This window comes from Ovis aries, chromosome 1 (assembly GCF_016772045.2).
Source record: "Ovis aries strain OAR_USU_Benz2616 breed Rambouillet chromosome 1, ARS-UI_Ramb_v3.0, whole genome shotgun sequence".
NCBI lineage: Eukaryota > Metazoa > Chordata > Mammalia > Artiodactyla > Bovidae > Ovis > Ovis aries.
Window position 1 is genome coordinate 120,380,576 of NC_056054.1, and position 15,125 is coordinate 120,395,700.

At 42.5% G+C, this 15,125-nt stretch overlaps 1 protein-coding gene across 10 annotated transcripts in view; it reads right to left on the reverse strand.

Moving 5' to 3' along the window:
• GPR161 (G protein-coupled receptor 161) overlaps window positions 1–15,125 on the reverse strand; it is an 85,241-nt gene that overhangs the window by 46,820 nt on the left and 23,296 nt on the right. For 5 of the 10 annotated variants that reach the window (XM_060415896.1, XM_060415892.1, XM_042229183.2 and 2 more), the window contains exon 2: window positions 3,426–3,843. The exons of 2 other annotated variants lie outside the window; for them this stretch is intronic. In XM_060415896.1, coding sequence (XP_060271879.1) covers window positions 3,426–3,799 — 374 coding nt within the window. In that variant the 5' untranslated portion in view covers window positions 3,800–3,843. The remainder of the gene's footprint in view (window positions 1–3,425; window positions 3,844–15,125) is intronic. 3 more of the 10 variants (XM_060415898.1, XM_060415904.1, XM_060415897.1) reach the window with 1 other exon arrangement.

The window sequence follows — 15,125 nt, forward strand, 5'->3', positions numbered from 1 at the left end:
CCTTTGAAAACACAATTTCACAAACATACGTCTTCTTCAAAAGTGCTATTATATAAAATAGAAAGCTAACAGGGAACTGTAAAAATAAACTATAGTCCATCCAGAGGATGGAATACCATGTAGCCATGTTCTCAAAGGACATTTGCACATGGGAAAAATGCTCACAATCACGTTAAGTGAAAAAGCAGGTCATAAAACCACAGTGCCTTGAGCCTATTTTCTAAATTTATAGCATACAGCCAAAAATCCCTGGAGGCAAATATGCTAAAAATGTAAACAGTGATTGATTGATCGCTTATTAGTAGGATTATGGATATGTCTATGTCTATGGATATGTCTTGTTGCTATTCAGTCACTCAGTTGTGTCTGACTCTTTGCGATCCCATAAACTGCAGCATGCCAGGCTTCCCTGTCCTGCACAATCTCCTAGAGTTTGCTCAAACTCATGTCCATTGAATCGGTGATGCCATCCAACCATCGCGTCCTCTGTTATCCCCTTCTCCTCCTGCCTTCAATCTTTCTGAGCATCAGGGTCTTTTCCAAAGAGGTAGCTCTTCCGATGAGGCTTCAGGTGGCCAAAGTATTGGAGTTTCAGCTTCAGAATCAGTCCTTCCAATGAACATTCAGGACTGACTTCCTTTAGGATTGACTGGTTGGGTCTCCTTGCAGTCCAAGGGATCCTCGAGTCTTCTCCAGCACCACAGTTCAAAAGTATCAATTCTTCAGCACTCAGCTTTCTTTACTGTCACAGCCATACATGACTACTACAAAAACCATAGCTCTGACTATACAGACCTTTGTCAGCAAGGTCATGTCTCTGCTTTTTAATATGCTGTCTAGGTTTGTCATAGCTTTTCTTCCAAGGAGCAAGCATCTTTTAATTTCATGGCTGGAGACCCAACCCACAGTGATTTTGGAGTCCAAGAAAATAAAGTCTGTCACGGTTTCGACTTTTTACCCATCTATTTGCCATGTAGTGACGGGACTAGATGCCATGACCTTAGTTTTTTGAAGGGTGAGTTTTAAGCCAGCTTTTTCACTCTCCTCTTTCACTTTCTATAATTTTTTTTAAATTTTTTAAATTTTAAAATCTTTAATTCTTACATGCGTTCCCAAACATGAACCCCCCTCCCACCTCCCTCCCCACAACATCTCTCTGGGTCATCCCCATGCACCAGCCCCAAGCATGCTGCACCCTGCGTCAGACATAGACTGGCGATTCATCCTCTTTCACTTTCATCAAGAGGTTCTTTAGTTCCTCTTCACTTTCTGTCATTAGGATGGTGTCATCTGCATATCTGAGGTTATTGATATTTCTTCTGGCAATACTGATTCCAGCTCAAGCTTCATCCAGCCTGGAATTTCGCATGATGTACTCTGCATAAAAGTTAAATAAGCAGAGTGCAATATACAGCCTTGACATATTCCTTTTCCAGTTTTGAACCGGTCCATCATTCCATGTCCAGTTCTAACTGTTGCTTCCTGACCTGCATACAGGTTTCTCAGGAGGCAGGTAGTAAGGTAGTCTGGTATTCCCATCTCCTTAAGAATTTTCCTCAGTTTGTTGTGATCCACCCAGTGAAAGGCTTTAGCATAGTTAATGAAGCAGAAGTAGATGTTTTTCTGGAATTCTCTTGCTTTTTCTATGATCCAACACATGTTGGTAATTTAATCTCTGGTTCCTCTACTTTTTCTAAATCCAGCTTGTACATATGGAAACTGTCAGTTCACATACTGTTAAAGCCTAGCTTGAAGGATTTTGAGTATTACCTTGCTAGCATGTGAAATGAGTACAACTGTGTGGTAGTTTGAACATTCTTTGGTATTGCCCTTCTTTGGGATTGGAATGAAAACTGACCTTTTCCAGTCCTGTGGCCACTGCTGAATTTTCCAAATTTGCTGGCATATTGAGTGCAGCACTTTCACAGCATCATCTTTTAGGTTTTAAAATTGGTCAGCTGGAATTCCATCACCTCCACTAGCTTTGTTTGTAGTGCTTCCTAAGGCCCTTTTGACTTCAAACTCCAGGATGCCTGGCTCTAGGAAAGTGATTACACCATCGTGGTTATCTAGGTCATTAAGACTTTTTTGTATAGTTCTTCTATGTATTCCTGCCACCTTTTCTTATCTTCTGCTTCTGTTAGGTCCATACTATTTCTATCCTTTATTGTGCCCATCTTTGTAGGAAATGTTCTCTTGGTATCTCTGATTTTCTTGAAGAGATCTCTAGTCTTTCCCATTCTATTGTTTTCCTCTACTTTTTGCACTGTTCACTTAAGAAGGCTTTCTTATCTCTCCTTGCTATTCTTTGGTACTCTGCATAGAATGTATATACAACTCTGCATGGTATGTCTTATTTTGCTCTTTATATTTTCAGTATTATTTTTATTGTTGGTGGGGAAAGAACATACTTGGAGAAGGCACCTGATGGCTTCCTTCATTCTAACCCCTGCAGTTACAGAGAACCAGCAGGAGTCTGGCCTTGGGCCTAGTGGAGGCCTGCACCTTGGGTGGACCATCCAGGCACCACTTATTGGTTCAAAACCTGATGATTCTAAGGGAGCCAGGGGACTTGGGTTACCCAGTGATGACAGCCCTGGTGAGCAACCTCTGTGTTTCCCCTGACTCCACTGCTAGCTCTAGCCCCAATTCTGTAAATCAAACAGAATCTGAATCTCCCCTCTTTGTTTCTGTGCAGTTGAACCCTTGCCTGGGATGAACAAAGTGCCCAGTGGCAAAATCCTAAGAAAGATGATGACTCTATGGGTTGGAAACTTGTTGTCAAACCCTGTAGGACTTGCACAACCAAATCTGACAGCCCAACTTACTATCGGGAAGAACCTTCTAGGTAGAGCTGAGGGCTGTTTCTTGCTTTTAGAGCCATCCATGCCACAGGAAGAGAAAGCTCAGATTTTCACTGTTTCTCCTGGGTAGCACTGTCTTTATTCCCTCAGTTGTCTTCCCTCCCCTGCTCTCATTTCCATCTAGGACAGGCCCCAGCACTGCAGAGGATGGAGGATATTTCCTCTTGAGGCTGCCCTGGTGCAGCTCTGGCCCAACCTGAGCTAAAGAAAGCAGGCAGCACTTTGGGGAAGAACTGATTTGGGGCTTCCTTTGCCACACCACCTTCCTCAGTTTCTGTCTCATCTATCAGCTGAAAAGCAGAGGTTTCTAGAACTTTTTTAAGTATTGGAACTTCTTTTAAAAAATAAAACTAGCTTGCAATATGCAAGCTAGATTAGATAAAATCAGAGGTGCTTTGGTTGAGGGGATGAAAGAAGAGGAAAAACTCTGCTTTCTTACCCTCTCCAGCACAGCCCCTGGCACCCTCCAGAAGAACTGAAGCAGCTTGGAAGGCATGATCTCTGAGGATCCCCCTTGGCCCATACTCCTAAATCCTTCAGTTCTCTGTGAGGCAAGCTTACCGGTCAACAGCGATGATCCCAAGGGTGAGCATGCTGGCTGAGCTGATGAGCAGGTAGAGGAGGGCTGAGAAATTGCACCAGACCACACCGAAGATCCATTCCTTCCGAACGGAGCTGGTCACCACGAAAGGCAGCACCAGTACAGACAGCAGGAAGTTGGATAGGGTCAGGCTGAAGACAAACTTGTTGCTGAGGGTAAGGAGATAGGACTTCCTGTACAAGGTGATCACGATGACCAGGTTGCCCAGGCAGACAAAAACGGTGATGATGACGATGGCGATGAACTCTGTGACGCCGCCGCCCCCTTGGTCACTGGCCTCCTCGGTGAGGTTACTCAGCTCCTTCCTGTGGCCGAGGGAGGAGTTGAGGCTCATGGTCAGTGTACCTCAGCAGGGGGTGGGCAGAGCATGCTGGACGACTGGAAAGACAAGCCCCAGGGGCAGAAGAGGAGTCATCAAACCACAGCATGTGCACTTTACAGAGGGAAGCCAAGGCCCCCCGGATCCTCGTCAGTTGTCCTCATGCAAGCTCTACAGAGGCAGCCAGTTTCCTACAACCAGCTCTTCATGTGACTCACTGTATCCCCTGGAACAATGCATTCCCCCAGTCTAAAACCTCCTATCCATTCTCCCCAGGACCAGCGGTTAAAAACGTTTAGTGTACTCAAGAATCTCCTGCAGTACCAGCTCAAAGAGCTGATTCTTGGGCTCCCCCACTAAAGATTCTAGCCCCAGAGAAAGAGGTACAGCCTAGGAGCCTGCATTTTAGACAAGCACGGGACAGGTGATCCTGACTCAGTCCACGTGGTTTATGTAGACTATTGCTTCTGGACCCGTGCAATGCAGTGTGGACCCTGAACCAGCAGCATCAACATTATCTGGTGCTTACTAGAGATGCAGAATCTCAGGCCCACCTCTGAATTACCAAATCAGAACCTGTGTGTTAATCCCACTCCTGGTTTGATTCCTGTGCCCATTAAAGTTGGACAATAAAATTATCATAGGGATTAGTCTGCGGTCTTTAAGCAGGGATTTAACAAGCACAGTTCATACTGAGACATTGCTGCTATTCTCATCAGTCGTGGGGATAAAGGGCAAGGAGCCAACAATAAAGATACATGGATAAGAGGATAAGAGTTTGAGGTCTTTGTCCACAAATACCATTCTCGACAAGGGGCAGTCCCTGCTCTCAGGATGCTGGCTCAGATTTCGGTAGAAACTCAAGGTTGACATATTTTAACATCAAATCCTACAGACAAATGTTTCTCTAAAATTTTCATCTACTTTAATCAGCCAAAAAATCCCACAGATCATTTTCCCCACCTGCTTTTATTCCTGACAAAGAGAAGACACCAGAAGGGAAGGAAAGATCACTTTCCACGAGCCAGACAGCAAGAACCCTGGTGTCTAGACTGCCTACACAGCAGCGGCCCACGGTCTCTGCTTGACCAGAACCCTCTGTCCAGACACCTTTGGCCATAGGGAGCTGGCAGGTAAGGAAGGCAGTGCTCCCCCTTCCCAGCAGCCCGAAAGGTCAGTTTAAAAAGTCTCCCTTCACAGCAAGCCTCATTCATAGGTCACAACCACAGGTCCTGCCAGCCTGAATAGCATCAAGTAGTTCTCATCCCACCTACCCTTGACGGCCTTCAGATACTTCACACACGACTTGCTTTCTTTTCTCCAGATTAAATCTCTAGGTTCCTGATGTGACTTCTGGACTCTACTAAGCCAGACTTCCTCAGTGTCTCACCAATTTCAATGACCCTATTGATTTGTGGTCCTCTGAATTGAACATACCATTCTGGATATCTGGTAAATGGTGAGTATAAAGGGAAAATTTTCTCCATCATCAGGATAATCTTCTACTATTGTTCATTCTAAGAGTGCATTTTCTTTTAGCAACTGTTCTCACCCTGTTGGACTTATACAAATGTGTGGTCAATTAAAACCCAAGGTTTGCTTATACACATATGAGTTTATGTAAAGGCAGGTGTCCCCAGGCTTGAACTTATGGAATTAGTGTTTTTAAGCCTAAGTACAAAACATCATTTTATGCATTTTGGTTCATATTTCCAGGCTGCTAAAATATTCTGAATTTTGATTCAGCTATGCAATATGTTAGGTACTCCAGTTTTGTGTGATGAATATACTTTATAATTACACCTTCTGTTTCTTTGTTAGCTTATTTTTGGATTTTATTCCTTGAGTTCTAAATTTTGTTCATTCTTACAAGTAAATTATTAACTGGTTCAATCCCTGGGTTGAGAAGATCCCCCGGAGAAGGAAATGCAACCCATTCCAATATTCTCGCCTGGAAAATCCCATGGACAGTGTAGGCTGCAGTCCATAGTGTTGCAAAGAGTCAGACACGACTGAGCAACTAAGCACATCTCAAATAAAGGTCCTATAAGCATGTCATACTTAACTGTATAAGTGATAACACTGCGGTAAAGAAAACAAATTCTGAGTCATTAGACAAATGACAAAATGGGAGAAAATACTTAAAACGTATATCACAGAGGACTAATCGTTCTAATTTATAAGGAATTCCTAAAAACAAAAAGGTAGAAAAGTGGGTAAAAGACATTTTTTTTAAATGGCAACTACATGAGATAATGGATGTTAACTAACTTTACGGTGGCAATCGTTTTGCAATGTGCACATACGTCAAATCATCATGTACATCTGAAACGTATCAGTATCATGTGTCAAATATATCTCAATAAAACTTGAAAAAAGACATACACAGAGAGTTCACAGAGAAAGGTACACTAATTGTACTTAAATGCATGAAAAGATGTTCCGTTTCATTCAAAATAACAGGAATGGACACTAAAATTACACTGAAGCACTACTACTTTCCTTTCAGGCCAGTAAAAATGCAAAAGTTTGGCAGCACTCTCTGCTGGGGAGGCTACGGGGAAGCAGGCATTCTCCTACCCTCCACGTGGGAATGCAAGTATAAGAACTGAAGGGAGGAGGATCTGGCAATACCTAACAAAGCTACACAGGCCCCTGAACTTTGATCTAGCAATTCCATTTCTAGATATTTATTCTGAAGATATAGGTTCATAATATAAAATAATAGAAACACAGGGTTATTTTATTCATTAAGGCAGTTATTAAAAAAAGAAAATGTTTGAGAAAAGGGGAGAAGTAACAGATTTGCACATTAAATATACATAAATACATGTGACTCAGACAGTAACGAATCTGCCTGTAATGCAGGAGACCTGGGTTCGATCCCTGGGTCGGGAAGATCCGTGGAGAAGGAAATGGCAACCCACTCCAGTATTCTCGCCTGGAGAATTCCATGGACAGAGGAGCCATGGGGCTGCAAAGAGTTGGACACGACTGAGCAACTTAACACATTTTCACTCTTCATATTTAATTATGCAAAAAGAAAAGTAGGAAAGATAACCAGAAACGAAGATACACATGGAAGTAGACTTCTCTAAGTATGCTTTTACACTTTTGATTTTTCTCTTGAAAGGTAGATTATGTAAAAAATTTTTAAATTCTATCTACTTATTGTTGGCTATATTGGGTCCTTGTTGTGTGTGTCTTTCTCTAGCTGCAGAAACCAGGGGCTACTTTTCGTTGCAGGGTGTGGGCTTCTCATTGAGGTGGCTTCTCTTGTTGCGGAGCACAGACTCTAGGGTGCTCGGACTTCAGCAGCTGGGTCACGTGGGCTCCTGGGCGCTAGAGCACAGGCTCCATAGTTGTGTGCAGCGTGCGGGATCTTTCCATATCAGAGATCAAACTATTGTCTCCTGCATTCTTTACCACTGAGCCACCAGTGAAGTCCCACAGTTTTGATTTTTGAACCATGTAAATATTTTACATACTAAGTTAAATAAAAATGTATATAAAAAGTAAATGTATCAGTTCAATTCCCACTAAACTGTTTGCTCCCTGGGAGTGAGGATAAACCACACTTTTCATAAAAACACAGTACTTTTTTTCCTTGGCAACAACATGAATGGACATGGAGAGTATTATGCTAAGTGAAATAAACCAGACAATTACTGTGTGTTATCACTTATATGTGCAATCTAAAACATGAAACTAATGAATATAATAAAAAAGCAGCTGACAGATATAGAGAACTAGTAGCTACCAAAGACATATGAGAGGGAATTAATTAAGAGGTACAAACTATTAGGTATAAAATAAGCTACAATGAGGGGTGCAAATACAAGCAATGCCTGTGTTTATCTCCTGACCGTGCAGAATGGGGTGATGAGAGTGGAGACGGCTCAGGTCGCAGCACAAGTGCCCTTTTTCAGGTATGTTCCACTCTTGTCTTTCCATCATCACAGGTTCACCCACCTGGATTCCGTCACTATTTTTTAAGCTCTTCAATAAAGCATAAATTGTGGCTCAAATGGTAAACAATCTACCTGCAATGTGGGAGACCCAGGTTTGATCCCTAGGTCAGTAAGATTCCCTGAAGGAGGGCATGGCAACCCATTCCAGTATTCTTGCCCGGAAAATTCCAGGACAGGGGAGCCTGGTGGGATATAGTCCATGGGATCACAAAGAGCTGGACACGACTGAGAGATTAACACACACAATGAGGGGAGGAGTACAAAGGGGTAGGGAATTAAGAGGTACAAACTATTTGGTATAAAACAAAGGTATATACAAGGATATACTGTACAATATGGGGAAAATGGCCAGTATTTTAAAATAACTATGAATGGAGTATAACCTTTAAAAATCATGAATCACTATTTTGTACACCTATAACACATAATACTGTACAGCAATTATCCTCCAGTAAAATAGAATAAACATGAATAAAACACAAATGTTTTAAATGAAAAGGGCAAATGAGGGAATGAACAGGAAGCATAAGTACTTGATAAGTATAATTACTTTACTTGAGCAAAGCGTAGTGTTTTTCACTCATTATGGAAATCATTTCTGGAAACATGATGAACTCAGCTGATGTGAACATCTTTCCTGCTCCAAATCCATGGAAATGTTGGGTTAAATATGATCCAAAAGTTTTTAAAAAGCCAAATTTGACAAAAGAAAGGGAAATCCATAGGTAACAGAAAACAGAGAGAAAACTCGAAGTCAGTGTTGTAATCTCACAACTGTAGCCAAAAGCCTATTAGACCTAGTTCAAAACCCCTACGGCTGAGGTTTTTTTATGTCAGAGGATGACTGTGGGTCACAAGGCAGAGAACTGAAACCAGTACCCTGCATAAAGAGTGGGTTCTAGAAGGGCTGCCTCCTCCATGAAAAAGGGATTAGAAAAAATCCTCTTGTTAGCAAAGGAAAGTGGCAAAAATTGTCATTTATCTGAAGCTCTGGGTGGAGACTGAAGCTTTTTCCATGAGAAATCATACACCGAGTCATGTGCCATGCTGATGAGGGTACCAAATTTATAAATTATGTACTATCAATTCAGTTCAGTCACTCAGTCGTGTCCGACTCTTTGCAACCCCATGAATCGCAGCATGCCAGGCCTCCCTGTCCATCACCATCTCCCGGAGTTCACCCAAACTCAAGTCCATCAAGTCGGTGATGCCACCCAGCCATCTCATCCTCTGTTATCCCCTTTTCCTCCTGCCCCCAATCCCTCCCAGCATCAGGGTCTTTTCCAATGAGTCAACGCTTCGCATGAGGTGGCCAAAGTACTGGAGTTTCAGCTTTAGCATCAGTCCTTCCAAAGAACACCCAGGACTGATCTCCTTTAGAATGGACTGGTTGGATCTCCTTGCAGTCCAAGGGACTCTTAAGAGTCTTCTCCAACGGAACAATTCAAAAGCATCAATTCTTCGGTGCTCAGCTTTCTTCACAGTCCAACTCTCATATCCATACATGACCAATGGAAAAACCATAGCCTTGACTAGACGGACCTTTGTTGGCAAAAGTAATGTCTCTGCTTTTGAATATGCTATCTAGGTAGGTCATAACTTTCCTTCCAAGGAGTAAGCGTCTTTTAATTTCATGGCTACAATCACCATCTGCAGTGATTTTGGAGCCCCCCAAAATAAAGTCTGACACTTTCCACTGTTTCCTCATCTATTTGCCATGAAGTGATGGGACCAGATGCCATGATCTTAATTTTCTGAATGTTGAGCTTTAAGCCAACTTTTTCACTCTCCTCTTTCACTTTCATCAAGAGGCTTTTTAGTTCCTCTTCACTTTCTGCCATAAGTGTGGTGTCATCTGCATATCTGAGGTTATTGGTATTTCTCCTGGCAATGTTGATTCTAGCTTGTGCTTCTTCCAGCCCAGCGTTTCTCATGATGTACTCTGCATATAAGTTAAATAAGCAGGGTGACAATATACAGCCTTGATGTACTCCTTTTCCTATTTGGAACCAGTCTGTTGTTCCATGTATGTACTATGCAAGCTAACAAATTCTTATAAAAATTAATGCTAGCAGAAATGGACACAAAATGCCACTGTAGTGAATTTCCACACTCACAAAATAAACATTTAATGAAAGTGAATGCATAGCATTCGCCTTTAAGGAGAATCCACAAAACAAAAACCAGGGGAACTGATATTCCATGAACTTGAATTAATAGAAAAATATAAAGGAGACCATAAAATAAACACAATTAAAATCTTTAAAAGAAAAAGAGGTAGAAACCATAGTGAAAAAATACAACATCATGAAAAACTAATAATAATTGTGAAAAAGAACCAAATAGAAATTCTAGAAATCAGAATTTTAGCTAACAAAATTAAATACTCGGAGTATGCTGAACAACAGATTCAGCTAAAGAGAAAGATGGTGACCAGGAAGACAGCTCTGAGGGAACTACCCAGAAGGCAACAAAAAAAGCTTAAAAAACAAAGATATCCAACAAAAGTCAACACACACGAAGAACAGGATAAGCAGATTCAACATATATTCAAAAGAAGCAGGATCTGGAGAGATTAGAGAGAAAGGGAGCAGATACTCTTGGGTGTCTACCCAGAAACCAGCTGCAGGTTTTTTACCCTTACTAGCAGACCTCTGTCTTTGTTTCAGTGTCCAGTCCTCCCCCCAGTGACTCAGAGAAGGTGGACCGGATCCCTGGTTCTGAAAGTCAGATCTTGAGTGGTCTAAACTCTCATTGTTCTCCCTTTCTTCTTGAAAGTCAGTGGATATCTGGGAAAAGCTGCTTTGATCTCACAAAGACCCTAGAAGAGAAGTCTTTTCTTAATGGCCAGGAGAGCAGAGCTGTGACAGCCACCGTGGGATTATTACAGGCACTGGGCCAAAATGCTGAGCATGGCAAGTAAGAAAGGCTTGATCCGGAATTGTTTAATCAAATCCTGAAGTCACCTTCACCTTGGCTTCTAATTATGCAAAGTAATACAATTATAAAATTATATTTAAAGCTATTTTCAGTTAGGTTTCTGTTAATTGATTCAAAAGCATCCAACTAACATTAGGGTAGACAGACACTGTCTACCTCAAGGTTGATGTATTATTTAGAGGTTTAATTGAACATTTTCTAGAATTAAAGAAACACATGAGTCAGCACAAAAGAGCATATCAAGTTCTAAGGATAAACTAGAAAAAGTTTACATCAAGGAACATCACAGTGAAAAATGACACCAAGGTACAGAGAAAATGGTAAAAGCAAATTTCCCTATAAAGAAGTAATAATTAGATAAACAGCAGACTCTTCTTTTGAAGAAAACAGAAAATAGAGGCCAGAAATCAGTGGAATAATCACAGAAGTGCTAAAGAAAAGAACTTTTGCCTTATGGTTCTATAATACCATTCAAAAGGGGGCATAATATTCTTTTCAGGCAAACAGAGACTGAATGTTTACTGATTATGCCTTGTAATCCCTTTAAAAATACATTTCATGAAGGAAACTGAATCCAGAAATAAGAAGTAGGGTATAAGAATCAACTGTTAGAATGGAGAATGGTAAATACATGGATGAATCTAAAATAAGAACAGCAAAAAAGTGAAATTTAAAAAGTTAAACATCAACACCAAGCTTTATAAAAATAGCTAACTTGGGAGCTTTAAAACCAAGATGAAATTAAAACTCTAAACAAAATGGAAGCTCTTAAAGGTATGATTGTACTAAAAATATTCCTAACAAGTTAGTTTATACTCAGGCCAGAGACTTAGTTATGGCTGTTCCCCAACACCTGGACAAGTGCCTGGCACATAGTAGGTACATCATTTGTTGATAAATGACTAACCTTCAAAAGTTTGTCATTGTTAAATATGAGTGTTAGCATAATAAATACAATCCAAAAGATTGTTAAAGCTTCCAATCCAAAAGATAGGTGGAAAAAAGGAGAAAGTACTGTTTGACATGGTTCCTCCCCAGTGGCCCTATTAGCAGGGACACTAGCGAACTCAGAATCAGAGAACCCAGGGTTGGCGGCCGTCCTTGAGATCATCTGGTCCAGTTCACCCTAGAAGGCAGAAGGGGAATGTGGTCAAAGAGCTGCCCAGGAAAATCCAAAACCCTAGCCTCTGGCACAAGCCCCAGCAAATCCCCCAGGAGTGTACTTTAATAAGACAGAGGATTGGGAATATCCCAGCCAGGGAAGGCTTCCTGGCAGGCGACCAGCCTACTCAGGGCTCAACAAGCCAGGGCATATTGAATGGAAGCAAACTCAAGAGTGACTCACATCACCACTCTCCTGGCCAGTGATGTTGCCAGATGCAAAGGTGTTTCTGACTCTCCACTCTTCCTACGTCCTGCCCTGAGCAAATAAATCACTTTGGGCTGCAACTCCAAGAAACAATATGACTAGAACACAACTGAGGCTTGAATAAACGTATCGAAAATCATCCCTGGGAAAGAGAGCTGCCTCACTGAGCCACGTCACCCAGAAAGGCTGGATATGTCCTTGTCTTTACTGTCATGGCTCCAAGCGTCACAGCCAGTCCTCTTTGGGAACTGCCTTTGGTTTTCTTGAATATTCCCAGAGACATATGGGTTAGATTACTGACAACAACCCATGTCTGCTGGGTTAGATTACTGACAACAACCTCAAATCATTCAAAGCCAAATCTTGTCACCCGAGGGAGAGATCAAAAACCTTTTGGGTTAATAAACAAGGCAACACTATAGGATATTGAGACAGGTATCTATTGTGTTTTATAGACCAGCCTGCATGCTAATTCCCACGAAATGACTCTAGAAATGTCTTGCATTGCAAAAACAGAATTACTACAATATAAAGGTGGATTCTCTTGCTTTCCCTTATTTAACTGGATAAATTCAGATATGTTCTGGTTCCATGTCATATTTTTACCTAGAATTCTGATTTTCATCAACCTATAGTGGCCCTGTACTTGTTAGAGGTTGTGTGGCATGGTGGTTAAATGTACAGACTCTAAAGACTACCTAGGATTGAAGCTCAGCCCCTGTAAGAAAGAATGTTACCTTTCTGAGGGGCTTAAGAATCCATCTGCCAATGCAGGGGATGTGGGTTCCCTGGTTGGGGAACTAAGCGCCCATCTGCGGCAGGGCGATAAAGCCCACGCACTGCAACCAGAGGGGCCTGCGAGGTCTGCAGCCCGTGCTCCACAACACAAGGAGTCTGCACGCCACAGCCAGAGGAGACCGTGCACGACAGTGAAGAGCCCACGCGCCACAGTGAAGACCGAGCACGGCCAAAAAGAAGAAAAATAAACATGAAGGAGTTTTACAAGAACACTATCTTCCTCACCAAATAGTCGTGAGGACCAAGTGAGCTCATTTACATCAAGTACCTAGGACAGGATCTGGCACACAGTGAGCCTTCACTTCATATTATGGCTCTACTTAAAGAGGTCGCCCTGACTCTGCTTTGGGAAAGGACCTTCCCATACTTTGAGGCCACGGTCACAGGACCTGGGACACTGGCTGGAACAGCTGGAGGACGGCATAGCCTGCGGGCCTAGCATTGCTGGCCATCTTGGACACTACAAGGAAACAGCTCACAGACAAAAAAGGGTAAGAGAATGAGAACGAAAGGGAGAGAGAAAGAGGAAGATGGGGAGAACACTGAGTCAGTCCATTCACAAATGCTGGTGAAATAACATGCGATTCTGAATCTTCTCGTTCTTCTCAGTTATACGAGCCAGTGATTTTCTCCTTCCCTTATGCCAATTTGACTAGGTTTCTGTCACTTGCAACTTGAAGAATCCTGACTGGTACTCTGATACACCATGATCTGATACAGCCCATCAAGACTCCACCTCTCTGGACACTGATACCAGGAACCTTCCCTTTCTCACGGTTAGGCCGACTCCTCAGGCACAGCTCTGCCTACCTCAGTCTCTTTCTTGAGAAATTTTCTTCTTGTCACAGACCATGCCACAGACCCATGGACCCTAGTATCATGGAGTTTCTTCATATGGAAGCGTAAGTAAGTTTTTCACCTCCCAGGAGATCCGTGATCCAGTCCACAAGCCACTACAAGGAAAAGGAGGCCTCATTCACCTCTAAAATATCCATTATAAATGGGGCCATCTAAGCGACAGCCTGAGATTCCACAGGCCAAGGCCAAGGCTCAGGCGAGCATTGTGAGATCATGCTGGTCAGTAGGAGGCAGACTCCTGGCACCGCTCTAACAAGGGTAATGGACACGACAAGATACACCTGACCTCTTTGAAAGTCTTCTCCAGAGAAAACAGTTTATTTTAGGATATCTCTTCTGATATGCTTAAACAAACACAACTGGGGCAGTGGCTCATTCTGCAGCTTCCCATTTTTATGAAGAGGTGAGCAGCAGCCTATGGGACTGCCAGATGCCCTCATCTAAAGAAATAAAATGCCAGTAGGTAGGTGTATGATAGGTTCAAATAAACAACCCTCCAGGGAAGGAAATGTTTCCAAACACCACTTCAAATAAACTCAAGTGAAATCACTGTGATGTTATTTTGGCTATGTTTTCAGATCTTCAACTCAGCATCTCAAAGCGTTTTACACATCAATCACCAACTGGAGCAGTTGAGGGGGTGGAGGTGGGGAAAATATTCAAATTAACAACCCTGTCTTCCACTGAGACAACTGAGATAGACAGTGAACCCCCACCCCCATCCCACCCACAAACCAGACCACACAACTCGTTGATAGCCAGAAAGAGATCCCAGGATCCCTGGGTCTCCTTCCCTGCATTCTTTTGTCCTTCCCTGGCACATGAAAGTTGTTCCAAAGAGGGTGGGTTGATGACTTGACCTCTGCAGCCCCAGAGGAATGTGTCCACCCAGCTAGCCCAGGGTCTGTTACAATGCACAGTGCTTTGTTATTGTCCCCACAAGGGCACCATAAACCTAGTAATTTCCTCTTCCAAAACATCCCACTTCACCTGTAAAGCAGGTCTGAACCCTGGGCTGTTTGGGAGCATGTACCAGAAGATGGAAAAGCAGCTAGAGTCCGAACCCCAGTGACCCTGTGGTCCTTGGCTGAATTCTTGGTTTGCCAGTGGGAAAGACCTGGCTTTGGTCTCCTCTGTATATACATCAAACAACATCACCAACTCCAACAATTTCCTTTGTAGGGATTGAAAGTCCTGAGTCTAGGGCTCTTCACTGACCATGACCCTCTCCACAAAGGTGTCAGCCATAACTCTGTCTGATGTCTTTCCAAAACTAAGCTCTTGTTTCTCAGCAAAAACATTTCCCAAGGCTCAGTACTTGATCCATTCCTTTCTCTCTATGCCCCTGAGAATCTTACCCATTTCAAAAGTGTTCCTTAGTTATTATTAACTAATAACAATCAGT